At 54.7% G+C, this 15,817-nt stretch overlaps 2 protein-coding genes across 2 annotated transcripts; both read right to left on the bottom strand.

Annotated features, from left to right (window-relative positions):
• Positions 1-13,005: 13,005 nt before the first annotated feature.
• On the bottom strand, positions 13,006-13,750 carry LOC113987589 (protein shisa-6-like). Its single transcript, XM_039389888.1, has one exon. It carries the CDS (start codon positions 13,744-13,746, stop codon positions 13,006-13,008), a length of 741 nt encoding a protein of 246 aa, XP_039245822.1. The 5' UTR covers positions 13,747-13,750.
• A 58-nt stretch (positions 13,751-13,808) lies between these two features.
• On the bottom strand, positions 13,809-15,598 carry LOC120324947 (basic proline-rich protein-like). The gene is made up of 3 exons (XM_039389889.1): positions 15,541-15,598; positions 14,110-14,484; positions 13,809-14,020 (listed from the first exon to the last, which is right to left on the bottom strand). The coding sequence occupies exons 1-3, from the start codon at positions 15,596-15,598 to the stop codon at positions 13,812-13,814; spliced, it is 642 nt and encodes a 213-aa protein (XP_039245823.1). The 3' UTR covers positions 13,809-13,811.
• Between the last annotated feature and the right edge of the window lie 219 nt (positions 15,599-15,817).

Raw genomic sequence — 15,817 nt, forward strand, 5'->3', positions numbered from 1 at the left:
GTTTGGGACTCGAGTCCCTTCCATTTTCCAAATGATTTCCTCTCCAGACTGCTGTCCCTGTGCATAATGGATTGCAACACTAATGTGCTCTACAAAAGAAACCCTGGGAAGATCTCAGAGGCTCCCAAAGAGGATTATGTTAGTTCACAACCATCCTGTGCAGAATATTTTTAACCACTTTTGATTATTTATTGGCTGTAGAGAGAGCAGAGATAGGGGCTGTAACCAACCATAGGGTATCTGTGTGTGCACACACTGAGACAGGGAGAGTAAAGGGGTTGTTGTTTGCAGGGACATGAAAGCACAGATTTTATTTAGTGCTAAGACAGGCTCAGAGAGCAGTAAGAGGTAGATACTGAGCCTTATCCCAAGTCAGGACTCCTTTTGTTTGCTCCTAAATCCTCACTGAGACAAAAAGAGCTGGCATTTGGTGTTCTCCAAAAGCTGCTGAATTCCCACAGGCTGGCACAGATCTGTGAGTGCTCCCCATGGACAGTCATGCTCCAGGTATCTCAGACTGGCCACCAGCTCACAGGACATGTTGGAAATTTTGGCTCTGTGTCCAAGGTTGTAGAGAACATGAGGGGCAGAACGAGGACCTGAAGCTGAGGCCTGAGGTTCCCGCCCTGTGTGACACTGCACAGTCCCCTCCTGAGGAGAGGATCCATTCACCCAGTAATCCTGATGCATTCTATCCTACAGGATTCCAGCCCACTGCATTCCAGACCCTGCTGACTGGAGAATATTTGGGAAGCTAAAGAGCTCTGTCCGTTTGGCATCACCATCCTGTTGGAGACAACACATTTTTGAAGGCAGCACGTTGGCAGAACTGAGCCCTTGGTACATATCTCCAAGATATATTAAGCATCAGATGACCATTTAATGGCATCTGCTGTACAGAAACACAAAGAGTCATTTTTCAATCACACAGATTGTATTAGGACCATTATTTACTGGCCCACAGTGGTTTGGGCTCATTTTGAACACTTGTCCAAGACACTCTTTGTGTCAAGAGTGCGATCACTCAGAGAGCAGAGGGAGGTGACAGATGAAGATGACTCTAAAACACTGTGTAAAACTCTAGATTCCACTCAGCTTAATCCATGGAGCCACCTGGGCAGGACCAGCCAGGGCAGGGATCAGAGGGGTGGGTGGGGTGGGGAACACAGAGCCAGCCCTGCAAACACAAAGGTGGGATGTGGAGCTGCAGGTACTGGTGGGGTGGAAATGGGAGAGGACAAACCAGTTCTGCCTGAAGCTGAGTGTGTTTAACCTGACCAAGGGAGGCCCCACATCCCACCAGTGAGGAGCTGAAAAAGGGGCAGAGCAGGGCTGTTTGTGGAGCTGTAAATCAAAGGAGACAAGTGGCACTTGGTTTAACAGAAAAAATCCACAGTGGGACAGCAAAACACTGGAACAGGGATCCAGCGAGGCTGAGGGATCTCCATCCTTGGAGATCTTCAAATTCAGCTTGAAAAGACCCTGAAAAACCTCCTTTGCCAGTAAAGATGGCCTTGCTTTAAGTAGATGGCAGAAGGAGGGACCTCCAGAGGTCCCTTCCAACCTGATTTCTGCTGTGATTCTGAGTCTGGGACACCTTCCACTGCAGCTCAGCTCGTTTCTCCTCATACTTCTGCCCTTTGTCCTGCTAGTATTACTCTCTGAATGGGGTTTGATACAGCCCTAAGCTTCCCTGTCTCCTGGATGGACAGTTTACCTCCATTCACTAAAAATAATTGAGGCAATTGGAGTGAATCTACCCTGGAACAACTGAAGGTGAGAGGAAGTGCCTCATCCTCAGCCAATACCCACCTGAGAGCTGAACCCTCAGCCTGCTGCCCTCTCTGAGGACAAACCCACGTGTCCAGGAAAACATTTCAGCTTGTGATCTTTATCACAAACAAAAATACAGCTCAGGGACCTGATGAGCACAAATGTAACCCCTTTTTTGTTTTCCATCCTGAAGGGATTGTAATAATGAGAGCTACTCTCTGAGTTGGTTGTTGGTCCCAACACAATAAGGAAATGATTTCGGGTGCCAGCCCACCTGGGAGGGAGGAGATTGTTGCTCTCAGACACTGAAGAAATCCCTGGTGATGCTCAGGAAAGTGATGTCTGTCCTGTCAGACTGTACATGAGATAAACTGAGCATAGGTGTCCAAAGCAGCCCTGGCTGGTAGACCTGGGACTAAACCAGTGTGAGCTCAGCAGCGCTGAAGGTGTGATCTCCTTATTCCCTAAATACACCAGATTGTGTGTCCTGAGTACTCCTTTCTCTCTTCATGGCTACAGAGAGAAAAAAGACTTTTCAGCACCAGCAGAACAAAACTTTATAGGTGGAGGAGAAAGTCCAACTTGGATCACACTGGTTATTTCCTTGCCAATTCAATCACACTGCTGTGTGTGATCCAGGTTATTTCCATAAGGCCCCGAGGGTGGAAGGTCAGACCCACTTAAGTGAGGAAGGATTTGGTTGGTATAAGTCTCTTGGGTACAGCTGTTTAATTGCAAAGCTTCAGTAGGGCAGAGCAAGAGAGTCACTGAAATATTTGGGTCTTGTGTGCGCAGCCATTTGGGTACAATTAGTGCTGATAATAGCACTGATGTCAACAGCCTCCTAATCACCTGCCCAGGGATATGAGACACTTCAGGAATCTTTCTGTGACGACACATCTCTTATCTCAGGAACACAAACCTCCCTGGCTGGAACGTGGCAGCGGCTGGAGCTGCACAAGGGCACAATCCCCTGGGAGATAACCACTGATGGCACCTCCTCACCTCGGAGATAACCACTGCTGACACCTCCTCACCTCGGAGATAACCACTGCTGACACCTCCTCACCCACGTCACTGCTGGGAGAGCACTAAAGCTCCTTCCCCCTGAACCCCAAATAGCCACAGTGACATCAGGGACACTGTTCCACACCAGTGCTGGGCCAGCAGTGTGTGAGGGAAACCAGGACATCCCAGGCCAGGTTCTGCTCTCAGGTGCGTTGTCAGGGAAGGTTCTTATGGGACTCTGGACACTTTGGGAATCACAGAATCACCGAATGTGCTGAGCTGGAAGGGGCCCCCAAGGATCATCCAGTCCAACCCTCAGCCCTGCACAGGCCCATCCCCAAGAGTCACCCCCCGTGTCCCAGAGGATCAACCAAACCCTCCTGGAGCTCTGGCAGCCTTGGGGCTGTGCCCACTGCCCTGGGGAGCCTGGGCAGTGCCCAACCAGCCTCTGGGGGAAGAACCTTTGCCTGAGATCCAACCTGAGCCTGCCCTGACACAGCTCCAGCCATTGCCTGGCTGCTGTCCCTGGTCCCCCCAGAGCAGAGCTCAGTCCCTGCCCCTCCTCTGCCCCTGCCAGGAAGCTGTAGAAGAAACACAGTGGGATGAACACGGGCCCTCATTCAAAGAAGCAGCTGTGGCTATTCTCAGGAGGCAAAATAAAAGGTCTGGTTGTAAAAACAAAGGGCCAAAAGTGATGGGTGGAAGCAGCAGAGCAGCAAGGTCGAGGATCAGCTGGGGCCTGATGCTAAAGGTGAAATCAATAGACTTTGATACCAAAGTAGGACTTTCTAACCAGAGAGAAGGTGAAGCTGCAGAGGCTGTGAGGGCCCAGCTCCCTGTCCCCTCAGTAACTCAGCCCAGGACCTGCTCTCTGAACTCCCAACCAGAGTCCTCCCCCACAGCCTTTTCTCACAGTACTGGCCTGTTTCCCACTGATTGATAGTGTGAGTGTGGGCACAGGTCTGCTGAAGACAAGGGGACCTTTGGTGGCAGCGCCAACAGGTTGAGATGTGGCCTGTGGGCAATAAGATGGGAGTAGAGGGGTCTGTGGGTGCTGGATGGGAAAGGCAATGGGAAGAGCTGCCTATTTCCAGCAGTGCAGGTTGTACTCATGCAAAACCTCACTCTGCTGTAAATCCCCTCTCTTGGAGACCTCAAGCACAGCGTGTTAGAAAACAGAATTGCTTGTTCTAAGTCCCTCTGAATTTGGGGAAGAATGGAAAAGGAATGACCAAATGGATCTGGCAGAGCCCAGGGAAAAGAGCAGTGCCTGGCTGAGCTGAGAGCCTGCTAAAAGCAGAGCTGTGATGGAGCCTGTGGCAGGACTCCAACCCACTTCAGCACGGCCAGGATTTCACTACAAGTCCTTAAAAAAAGCGAGGTTAAAGACTCCCCTCTGCTCTGCTACCGACCTGGAAACACAGAGGCAGCTGGTCCAAGAGAGGGGATTTATCCTGAGTGGATCCAGTTCACCTGGAAGGGCCAACTCTCCAGGGGACAGGATTTCGGTCACTGGCCAGTCACACACAGGGTGCTGTGAATTATTGATGGCTTGGCTTGGCTCCTGTCCCCAGACCTGCTGCGTGCCTTGGGAAGGTCCGAACACTGACCACACAGAGCTGGGTCTGACTGGTCCTGGGAGGGTTCCTACACTTCAGATCCTGGGGGGTTCCCACCCTGCAGGTCCTGCCAGCCCAGCCCTGCTTGTCCATGGCATCTCCCTGTGCTGCTGTCAGACAGGCAAAGGCACTGCCTGGCATCAGCAACCTCCCCTCTGCTGCCTCCTGGGCATCACCTCCAGGGCACCCACACTCTGAGGGTGCCCAGGTCTTACTGCCAGAAGGATGGGATGTTAATTGATTGCACCAACACACTGAAAACCGATAGAGGCAGGGAAACACGGGGTGGTGCTGCCAGCAAACCTGTGGGAGGCTTCTTTGGGAGCAACTGCCAAAGCAGGGCTCGTTTCTCCCAGTGCAGGGCTTCAGCAGTGTCCTGGAGGTGCACCAGTCCCACAGCAAAAGACTAGTCACCACAGCTGCCCCAAACAGCAGCAGCTGCAGCTTTAGAGCTGGAATTCCAGGGAGGAATGGCGGGAATGGGTTTTGTGGTGATGCCTGGCAGAGCTCAAGGAGGGGTTGGACAACATCATGAGGCACAGGGTGGGATTTTTGGGGTGTCCTTTGCGGGGCCAGGAGTTGGACTGGATGATCTTTGTGGGTCCTTTCCAACTCAGGATATTCCATGATTCTGTGATTGTATTCTATGATTCTATGCCTGTGTGTGTGTGTGTGTGTGTGTGTGTGTGTGTGTGTGTGTGTGTGTGTGCAAGAATAGGTGAGTTCACCCACGGAATTAAGAAAGGAAAAATACAAAGCATCGGGACATCCTTCCAAGAGCGTTTGCACTCAGTGTAAGTGAGGAAAAACTCTTCCTTAAAAATAAACACCACAGGGAAAAGTCAGGTGTCTTCAAAAAAATCTTAATGTCAAACACAAGAGTTATTTGGGAAGCTCCTAGGATTTAGTCTGGCTTTAATGACAAGTTTCAATGAAAGCTGAATTCCAGATGTACTGAGGAGCAGAGCATTGCCCAGACTGCGCCAGCAGGAGGGGGTTGGCACCTTTCCTGCCTCATCCATCTTGGGGAACACAAGCCCAAAACACAGGTGACAGAGTTACACTATAGATGCACCCCCGTGGATGAATGCAGGTGTGTGGAAAAGGCACTGCAGCTGAAGCAGAAGAAAATAGGTGTTGTACTGATAAATCCCAAGCAAACACTTGGCTGTGAGCTCATCATCTCTCCTCTCTTTATAACATGAGGGGGAATCAGCAGCTGAACACTAAAGCTCTTGCCTTGGGTGACTTCAGCTATGACCAAGAGTAGTAAATCTTAGACTGCTTGATGGGATATCTTACACAACTCTTTACACATCTCACACTAATATACAAATAAGTGTCCTGCTATTCTCTGATGTGGGCAAGGGATTCACTGCAGTGACTAAACTCACAGCAGGTAATACCAGTTCCTGTGAATACAGCAAGTCCAAAGGGAAAGAAAAAACAAAAAGATTTTGTAATTAAAAGGTTAAAATGAAGCTTTCCAATGGATGTTTCTCCTCAGAGGGTTGTTACACCGAGCAGGAGGTGGCCAGAGCAGCAAGGGCCAAGCCCTGCATCTAAACCGTGACCAGGGCTTTGGGGACAGTGAGTGGCACAAAGGATTTGGTGCCTCCAGGGCTGTCCCCAGCATGGCTGAGGGTGCAGGCAGGAAACAGGCACCTGCTGCACTGCTGGAACAGCTCCTGGTTCCCCTGTGCTCCTCCACCCCAACACCCTCCTGGCACCCACCCGGCTCAGCCCCTTCCCAGAGAGAATGGGGGGCCTTGGAAAGAGATACCAGAACCCCACAATGTGCTGAGCTGGAAGGGACCCACGGGGATCATCGAGTCCAACCCTTAGCCCTGCACAAGCCCATCCCCAAGAGTCACACCGTGGGCCTGAGAGTGTTGTCCAAATGATGGGCCCAGGAAAGACAGCACTGGGGAGAAAGGGAAGCAGTGTTATTGTGCAGAAAATGAACAGAGCACCAGCCTGATTGAGGAGAGAAGAGCAAATTAAACTAGCAGATCTGGTTAGGTATTTCAGAGGCATGAAAGGCTGCAGGAATTGCCCTGAGAGGTCAGCTGGTCCAGTTCTTTAGCCCGTTGGTGCTTGTGTATCATGGAGAGGACGAGACTGAGGGGAGACCTCAGTGCAGTTCCACCTTCCTGGGCAGGGGCAGAGGAGGGGCAGGGACTGAGCTCTGCTCTGGGGGGAGCAGGGACAGCAGCCAGGGAATGGCTGGAGCTGTGTCAGGGCAGGCTCAGGTTGGATCTCAGCCAAAGGTTCTTCCCCCAGAGGCTGGTTGGGCACTGCCCAGGCTCCCCAGGGCAGTGGGCACAGCCCCAAGGCTGCCAGAGCTGCAGGAGGGTTTGGCTGATCCTCTGGGGCACAGGGGGTGACTCTTGGGGCTGGGCCTGTGCAGGGCCAGGAGTTGGACTGGATGATCCTTGGGGGTCCCTTCCAGCTCAGGATATCCACCGGCACAAAGGCAGCAGCAGCACTCGGTGGATGTGCAGTGCTTTGAGAAGCACACGAGTGCACACAGAAGTTTCATGCACGTGGCACCTATTTCTGCACCAAGTCCTATGTTATGAGCACAGTTAAGAGCCTTTAAACTCACTGAAGAAAATTGTACTCTCCCTGAAGAGCTCTAACTCTGAAGAGCCCTTGCAACAAAGGAGGTTGGGTGAGAGTCAAACTGCAGCACAATATTTATTGTGGAAGAATCCCACGCTTATCTGCCTGGGGAATGAGACATGTAAGCCCTCCATGCAATGCAGTGCACAGAGATCTAAGGAAACACAGCTTGCCCATGTGAGCAGGGACAAAGACAAGCAAAAAGCACCGTGATCTCATTTTCCTGATAAAATTTAGATCTTACGTGAAACAGAAGTTTTAAAAGGCATCTGATCTCCAAAGGCACAGAGATCAACTGGTTAAGGATATAAGAGACTACAAAACTGAAAGAAATAGGAGTTCAGAGCTAGACTGGGTTCCCTTGACACCTTAGGATAGAGGTTGACTAATAGAAAAAGTTAATTAGAAAACAGAAAAATACCAAATAAATGGGAATTAGAGGCACTGAAATGATTTGGTGAGGGCAGAGTGGTTTCTGAGAGTGGCCTCTCGTAATGGGGGAAGTTCAAAGAGAAAGGAGAAGATTCAAGAGCATCCAGAGGAATTCTGTGGCCAGGCAGCTTCTGTGCTCTTACAAAGTCAGGCTCTTTATAAAATAGACTCAGAGAGGAAAACACGACAAAAAACCTCAGTAACCAAACTGCAAACTGTCAGCAGAGCTTCAGACTGAAGCTTCTCCATGACATGTAGGTGAAACAAAAAGCAAATACTTTGTCCAGGTACATGCACACAAATACACCTCCTGCCTTGATTTGGCCAGCTGGGGTTGGGAAATTCATCCTGCAAACAGGACAGGATCCGGGTCTTCTCCTTGCTTGGGAATTACCCCAAATAAAACAAGGTGTGGCGTTGGTTTGAAACAGAACTAGTCAAGAGTAATTTCTCTGAGGCCACAAGTCTCTAGTGGAAGGTGTCCAGGGTACAGGATTGGAACGAGATGATCTTTAAGGTCCCTTCCAACCCAAACCATTCTGTGATTCTATCTGTGCCTTTTCCCTTTTCCCTCAGTCAAGTCTAACGTATTTTGTGCCTGTGAGAGGAACAGGGCACTTTAGAGAAGAGACTCAGAAACCATCAGGAGCAAACAGCACAAAGCAGGGCAAGGAGCAGCAGAAAGTGGGTCTGAAGGGAGTAAAAATGTCAGAGCATGAAAAAAACCACATCAGTGGAAAGAGACTGAAAGCAGCAACAGCATCCAAGGAAAAGCCTTCAGTGTAGTCCCCCCGGGCAGGTGTGTTTGAGCACTCTCCCTGCCCTGGGGAGGGGTGAAGGTTGATCGCTGGGCTGCAGGGACACAGGCAGCAGAGCACAGCACTGTGATCCCGTTTGACTCAGCCTGGCCGGACAGAGGCACTTGGCAGGAGCTTCCCAAGCTGAAAGCAGCTGCCCTCCAGCGAGCCCTCAGCAAGCACCGGGCCCAGAGCTGTGGGGAGAGGCAGGAACAGAAAGCCTGTCCTCGGAGTTAAGCCTCACCCGGAGCAGTGCACCGGCCTGCAGGAACAGAAACCCTCCTGTACTTTAAGTCAGCCTCGCCTAAAGCAGTGCCCCGGCCTGCCCGGGTCTGTGGGCAAACAGATTCCCGGGAAATTCAGAGCTGCCAGGTAAAAATGGCACCGTGGCCTCTGCATGGGAAAAGGGTGGTCACTTATAAAACCAGTCAGTGTTATTATTCACAGGGCAGGAGGAGCAGAGGCAGAGGCCAAGGAGAAGAGCAGCACAGGGATCTTTCCCTCTGCAGCGACACAGCTGATGTAGGAGCAGGGAAAGGGAAGCTCTGGGCAGAAGGTGCCTGTTTGTGCCCTTTGAACCATCACACTCCAGGCAAGCCCAGATAAAGAAGACAACCTTAGGGCAGGATACAGAGCTGGTTTACTGGGGAAAATCTCCTACAGGAGAACTGCCACTGTCTCCCTCTGCCTTGGGCTGACCATGTGGGAAGCACTTGGAATATTTCAATCCCTCTCTGTAGACTGTAACCAGTCCTAATTTGTGCATTTCTAGCTCAGCAGAGAGCACAGTGGCTGCTGCTGAGGGCTAAACAGGGGTCAGGGAGCAATACTACTATCTGTGAATTATTTATGCACTGGAGCCTGGGGATTTGGGGTCATGGCCACGGTAAGAGAATATTCTGGGTCACCCCTCCTTGCTAGAGAAAAACAGCTTTGCAACCAAACAACTGATACTCCTTGTTCAAAGATTCCTTAGCTCATCCCCATCCTGAAAGTAAAGCAAATACTCTGCCCACTTAAGAAATGCTTGAGAAAAAATAAAAACCTGACAAACTGATGAAAACAAACCATCCTCACAAATGCAGACAGAGAGCATCAACATAATATCGCTGGCTACAACTCTCAGAAATCAGCCCCAGCTTCTAGCTGGAGCTCAGCAATAGTTCTGGCTGTGGAGCTCCAAAGCAAACCCAGCCAAGAGGTAATTCTGTATGATCAGGCTGAAAGATCCTAAAACCATTAAAAATCAGTTCAGTTCAAAGCATTACAAACGCTTGTGCAAAATATGAATATTTCAGCTGCTGTTTTTCAAAGCTCTTCCACTTACTGCTCTCAGAAACAACCGTCTCAGTCACTGCCACTGCTGAGCCCAGAATCCCAGCAGTGCCTTGCTTTAAAGGGATGTTGTAGTGCCTGGAAACAAGAGCTGATTCCAGCTCTGAGCTGCACATGCACATCTCTGTGCACAGCCAGCCTTTCATTTCACAGGAGAGTGACAGTTCTCCGGTGAATTTGTAAACCCTCCTTCTATCAAAAGACATTAAATGAGCCCTGCCTCCCTCCAAATGATCTTTCTGACTGAGTTAATAAGGATTTTCTGTAAAAGCTGGATGAGAAATGAGCAGAGAAATAACATCTACACACAGCACCTCTATCCGACCATTCACGAGGAAATAAAATTTACAGTGTGATCTTGCTCGTGGTGAAGTGCAGGCAAGTCTTGCTTAATCTTCCCTGAATGTGGGGTACTGGTCCTAAGGGGCTGTTTCCAGCCCTCTGTAGCAGTTTCTGTTTGTTCTGCTGCTCTCCTCCTCATCCCAGAGGTTTTGCTGGGATGCACTCGCCACCACTACGCTGAATTATTCTGGAACTTACACTTCACTCCAATAGACACAGCCTCAAACAAATAGAAATATCTGAGCACATCCTGATTCCCTCCTTCCCTGTTAGTCCTCAGGAGCTGACAGAGACAAAGACAAACCATTGCACTCCTCGTATTTATGTTCTGCTTAGACCACTGAGAGCGTTTTTCCTCAGCCTGATGCAGCCTCTGGCACTTCATAATATTTAAACCATCGTGCAGTGTTGATCAAGTTCAGGTAACACAGCTCTGAAAGGTATAATCTGTTACCAGCTATCATATTATAGAAGTCAATCAACTCCTGAAAATGCTCTGGAAGTCAAGCTTCCCGAGCACTCAATCTGCCATTCATAACTCTGCACACAGGTGAATCATTTCAGCAGAACTTCTCTAAATAAAGCAAAGCAAGCATCAAAGACATGAAAACATCAGGAATAATCCAGACAAGTCTGGCAAGGCTGTCTCTGATTTCCAAGGGTGAAGGATTCGGCCCTGTAGCACGCTGTAGCTGGAGCAGAAGTAACATATGGACATCCAACCCAGATTTCCAAATTTAGTGTGAAGATAAGGCCCAGGCAAAGTTGCCTCGAAGCCAGAAGAGCTGGGCAGCTGGGGAACCAGCCCTCAGTTAACAGAAAACTTAAAGGAGCCTCTTTTCTGGCTGAGCCACTCTCAGGACCCCTCCCCACACCGCAGTTGGGTCTGGTTTTCAGCACCATAGAGGTATTTCCTTGTGAGACCAGGGGCAGGTGGGGTTTGGGATGGAATATGTGGGTCAGACTCTCAGCAAGTGTAAACCAGCCTGGCCTCACTGCAGGCACGTCCATTCTCAGGGAGGAGTCTAAATAAAACACATCTCCCCAAATACATAAAAACTGCGTCACTCATCTCTTTTTCTTTGTAAAAACCTCCACTTTCTTTCTCCAGTCTCTGTTAACTGCAACCGGAGTTCAGCCTTAAAAATATGGTCAATGATTTTAATAGTTTTGACTAACAATTCCAAATTAAAATAATTTTTATGAAGCATTATCTGCCAGAGATAGTCCTTCCCCACTCACAGTGTTCTTATAAAGGAGTCTCTCACCGATTTTTACGTTCAGACACGAGCCCCCGTGGATTGGATTCTCGGCACGCAAGGAGCACTCATCATTTGGAGGGACTTTTTCATCATAAAATAAATATGAACTGAGAGAGTAGATGCATTTGTCCAAAATGAGAATTGCTACAGCAGCCTGAGCTTTTGCTTTGAAACAGAATTTTCTCTGACACGTCGAGTGTTCTCAGACATGTGTAACAGCACTGCTGAGGGGACCCCAAACTACTCCTACACCAGCAAGGACAGAGTTAGCAGGGTTTAGAGGGGATAAAATAAGAAATAAAAAAGGACAGATGCAGAGCTCTCCCCACCACCAGCGCTTTCCCACACAGCCCTTGGCACCACGAGGCAAAGGCACCATCTGGGGGGGCAGAGCCGTCCCCTCCACACTTCCTAAACTTCTCCTGGCTGGGCCAGGCAGGGCAGGATCCACAGGGGCCAAGGGGCTCTGCTGCCCCCGGGGGCGGGGGGGTGCAGGGGGCCGGGGGAGATGTAGGGGAGTTTTGGGGGCCAGGAGGGGCGTGGCAGGGGGAAGGAGGGAAGTGCCAGGGGGGAAAAAGGACAGGAGGGGGGGTTTGGGGGGGGCAGGAAGGGCGTGCCGGGAGGGCCGGGGTGCAGGAGAGGTGCCAGAGTGCCCGAGTGCAGGAGGGGGTGCCCGGGGGCAGGAGGGAGGGTGAGCGGTGCTGGGGAGCAGGACGGGAGTGCCGGGGGGGCAATAGGGAGGTGTTGGAGGGCAGCAGGAGTGGGTACCAGGGGCAGGAGGGGCTGCCGGGGGGTAGAAAGGCGGTACCGTGGTGCCGAGGGGGAGGAGGGGAATGTCGGGGGACGGGAGGGGGGTGCCAGGGGATTGGAGGGGGGTCGTGCCCGGGTGCAGAGGGGTGTGCTGGAGTACCAGAGATCAGAGGGGGATGCCGGGGTACCAGCGTGCAGAGGGGGGTGCCGGGGGTGCCGGGATGCAGAGGGAGGTGCCGGGAGGAAGGAGAGGGGTGTCGGGGTGCCGGGATGTAGGGTGGGGGTGCCGGAATGCCGGAGGGGGCGGCTCCGCGGGGAGGGCCGGGCCGGGCGCTCGGCAGCGCGGAGCCGCCCATGGAACTGTCCATGGAACTGTCCATGGAACTGTCCATGGAACTGTCCGCGGTACCGTGCACGGAACTGCCCGCGTTACTGCCCATGGAACTGTCCGCGGTCCTGCCCGTGGAACCGTGCACGGAACTGTCCGCGGAGCCGGCGCCGAAGCCACGGGACGGCGACCCACGAATGGGGCCGTGGGGCAGCAGGACAGGCACCGAGGTGGGACGGGAGGGAGGCACCGAGAGGTGGGGGTGTCCCTGATAAGAGCGTGCAAAGGAGGAACTCCTGGAGAGAGGATGGAAAAGGAAAATCCTTTGATGTGTGGTGCAAAGAGAGAACTCTTGGACAGCCAGGGGAAAACCCTTGGGTGAGTGACTCAAGGGGGGACCCCTCGAAGCGACAGCACGATGGAAGATCGTTTGGACAGGTGGCACAAAAGGGGAGCCCTTAGACAGCCATGGCACTGGGGAAATCCGTGGAAGGTGGAGCAGGGGGAAACTCACGGTCGGCCAGTGCAAAGCACAAGGACTTGAATGGGTAGTTCAAAGGGACTCCTTGCACAGGTGGTGTAAAAACCGAACCCTCGGACAGGCAGTTCAAAGGTGGAATTCTTGGAAGGCTCACGCAATGAGGAAACTCTTGGACAGGCTGCACAAGTGGGAAACCCTTGGATGGGGAGTGCAACGAGGAAACCCTTGAGCAGACTTTGCAAAGGGGGAACGCTCAGAGAGGGAGGGGGCTGTCCCTGGCCGGGAGGGCGCTGGAGGCAGGGGAGGGGGCGCACCTGTGTATGTTCATCTCCCGGGGCGGGCGCCGTGCCTTGTCGTAGGCCACCTTGGCAAAGACGCCGGCGATGAGCACGAAGGCGATGGCCCCGCACGAGATGTAGACGGTGGCGTTGGTGCTGTCCTTGTCCGGGTCGTACTTGTTGGCGTCCCCGTCGCCGCCGTCGCCGCCGTCGGCGGGCAGGGCTCCGCTGGCCGTGGTGGGGTGGGCCCACTCGGGGCTCTTGTAGTTGCGGCACAAGCTCTGGTTGAGCTTCTCGGCGCGCTTGTTGCAGCAGAAGCGGTAGAAGCAGGTGCCGCAGCAGTAGCGGAAGCCCGTGAGGCTGTTGTTGCACTCGAACTCCTTGTCCCACTGCCCGCTCACGTCGTAGTACCCCCAGCACGTCTCGTGCGCCGGGGCCGAGCCCCCTCCGCCGCCCCCGCCCCCGGGGGGGCTCTTGCCGCCCCCCGCGCCTTTGCCGCGCCCGGGCAGCGCCGTGGGGGCGGCGACCCCGGGCCCCGCCAGCGTCTGGTTCAGGAGCTCCTTGCCCGGCTTGGGGGTCCGCCGCGCCGCCGCCGCCCCCTGGGTCCGGTTGCCCTTGGCGCGGGGGGGCCCGGCCGCCTGCGCGGGCAGCAGCAGCAGGGCCAGGAGCTGCAGGCAGAGCAGGAGCAGCGGCAGCAGCAGGTGCCGCGGCCCCATGGCGGGGGGCGAGCGGGGGGCGCGGGGCGCGGCGCGGGGGGCGAGGCGGGCGGCGCGGGGGGGGCTCAGCGGCCGCGGCGCTGCCCCATGGAGCGGGGTGGGGACGGGGCGGGCGGGGGTGGGATGCGGGCACGGGGGGGTCCCGCTGCTGCCGCGCGGCTCCTCAGCGGCGGCTGCCCGGCGCCGGGCGCTTCATGCCGGCGGGCGGCGAGCGGCGGAGCCCGGCGGAGCGGGGCTGGAGGCGGCGGGGTCCCGGCGCTGCTCCGGAGAGGGGCTGCGAGAGACGGGGAGAGGGTGAGAGCCCGCCGCGCCCCGGGCAGCCCGGCCCGCCCCCGCCCGCACGCCCCCCGCCCACGGCCTTACCATGCCGGAGCGGGACTGCAGCGGGGCCGCGGGGCTGCCCGCGCTCCCAGCGCGGCCGGGGGCGGAGCGGCGCCGGAGCCGGGCCGGGCGCGGAGCAGGGGCCGGGCAGAGCCGGGGAAGGACCGCCCACCGCTGCCGGGCCGCTCCTGACATCACCGGCAGCACCGGCACCGCGCCCGCACCGCGGGGAACCCGCGCTCAGCCCCGGACCGCGCGGGGCGGGAGCTCCGCACGCCCGCACCCGCACCCGCACCGGCACAGACCCGCCGGCCCCGGGGTGGCTCCGGCGGGGCGCGTGGGAACGCACCCGGAGCGGTGGCAGTGGCGTGGTCACTGTAGATGCGGCCCCTGTACCTGTCCCTGGGGATGTGGTCCCTGCGGGGATGGGCAAGGATGCTGTCCCTGTAAGTGTGTCTGCCCCTGTACCTGTCCCTGGGGATGTGGTCCCTGCGGGGATGGGCAAGGATGCTGTCCCTGTAAGTGTGTCTGCCCCTGTACCTGTCCCTGGGGATGTGGTCCCTGCGGGGATGGGCAAGGATGTCCCTGTAAGTGTGTCTGGCCCCTGTACCTGTCCATGGGGATGTGGTCCCTCTAGGGATGCAGTTACTAAAGGTGTGTATGGCCACTGTCCCTGTCCCTACAGACTTGGTCCCTGCAGGGATGTGTTCCCTATAGGTGTGTGATCTCTGTCCCTGGGGGTGTGGTCCCAGCAGGAATGAGCAGGAATGTGGTCGTTAATGGTGTATGTGGCCCCTCTACCTGTCCCTGTGGATGTGGTCCCTGCAGGGATGGGGTCCCTGTGTGTGGTCACTACACGTGTCCCTGGGGATGAGGTCCCTGCAGGGATAGGCAGGGATTTGCTCCTTATGGGTGTGTGTGGTGAGTGGCCCCTGTCCCTGGGGACAGGGGTGGACAGGGATGTGTTCCCGCTGGCTCAGCTGTGGGTACAGTCCCTCTGGAGGTGTAGGGACAGCAGCCCCCTCGTGGGCACAGAGGGGCCATGGTGGCTGTAGGTTTGCAGTCTGTATGGCCCCTCAGTGTGTGCACTGGGGATTGTTCCTGTAAGAGTTTATGGATCAATCTGAAGGTGGTCCCTGTGGGTGTCTGAGGGCTCCATAGACCCTGTAGGTGTGTGGAGTGTCAGGGATGCCCTGGACATGTGATATGTTCCCTGTCAGTGTGTGGGGGAGGCACAATCTTCATGGATACGCATGAGCAGGACCTATAAATGTGCACAAATTGTTTGGGCTGGGGGCCCCAGAGACACGTGCAGCCTCCCAGGGTTGGTGGAGTCCAGGGGTCTGTCCCACTCAGCTCAGGGGCAGAGCTCCCTCACCTCTCCAGAACCACAGAACACTGAGCTGGAAGGGACCCACAAGGACCATCAAATTCCAGCTCCTGGCTCTGCACAGGACACCCCAAGAATCCCACCATGTGCCTCCAGGAGGTTCCTGTCCCAGGGCAGCACAACCTGGTGCTGGGCAGACATTGTCCCCAGGGCTGTCAGGCCCCACCAGGGCCGTGCTGTCTCCCAGGCTCCACAGGGATTGCTACTCCAGCCTGGGGCCCTTGGCACCTCACTGAGCCCAGCTGAGTCTCAATTCTCTGCTGCAAAGGCTCAGGGTGGAGAAAGTGGCATCCCCCACCCCAACCTGTCTGAGACACTCCCCACTTCCAAGTGGGTCCCCTCCAGGGCAGCTCTGGGTGC

This window comes from Pipra filicauda, unplaced genomic scaffold (assembly GCF_003945595.2).
Source record: "Pipra filicauda isolate LSUMZ 115617 unplaced genomic scaffold, ASM394559v2 scaffold783_size209237_pilon, whole genome shotgun sequence".
In the NCBI taxonomy this organism is placed as follows: Eukaryota; Metazoa; Chordata; class Aves; order Passeriformes; family Pipridae; genus Pipra; species Pipra filicauda.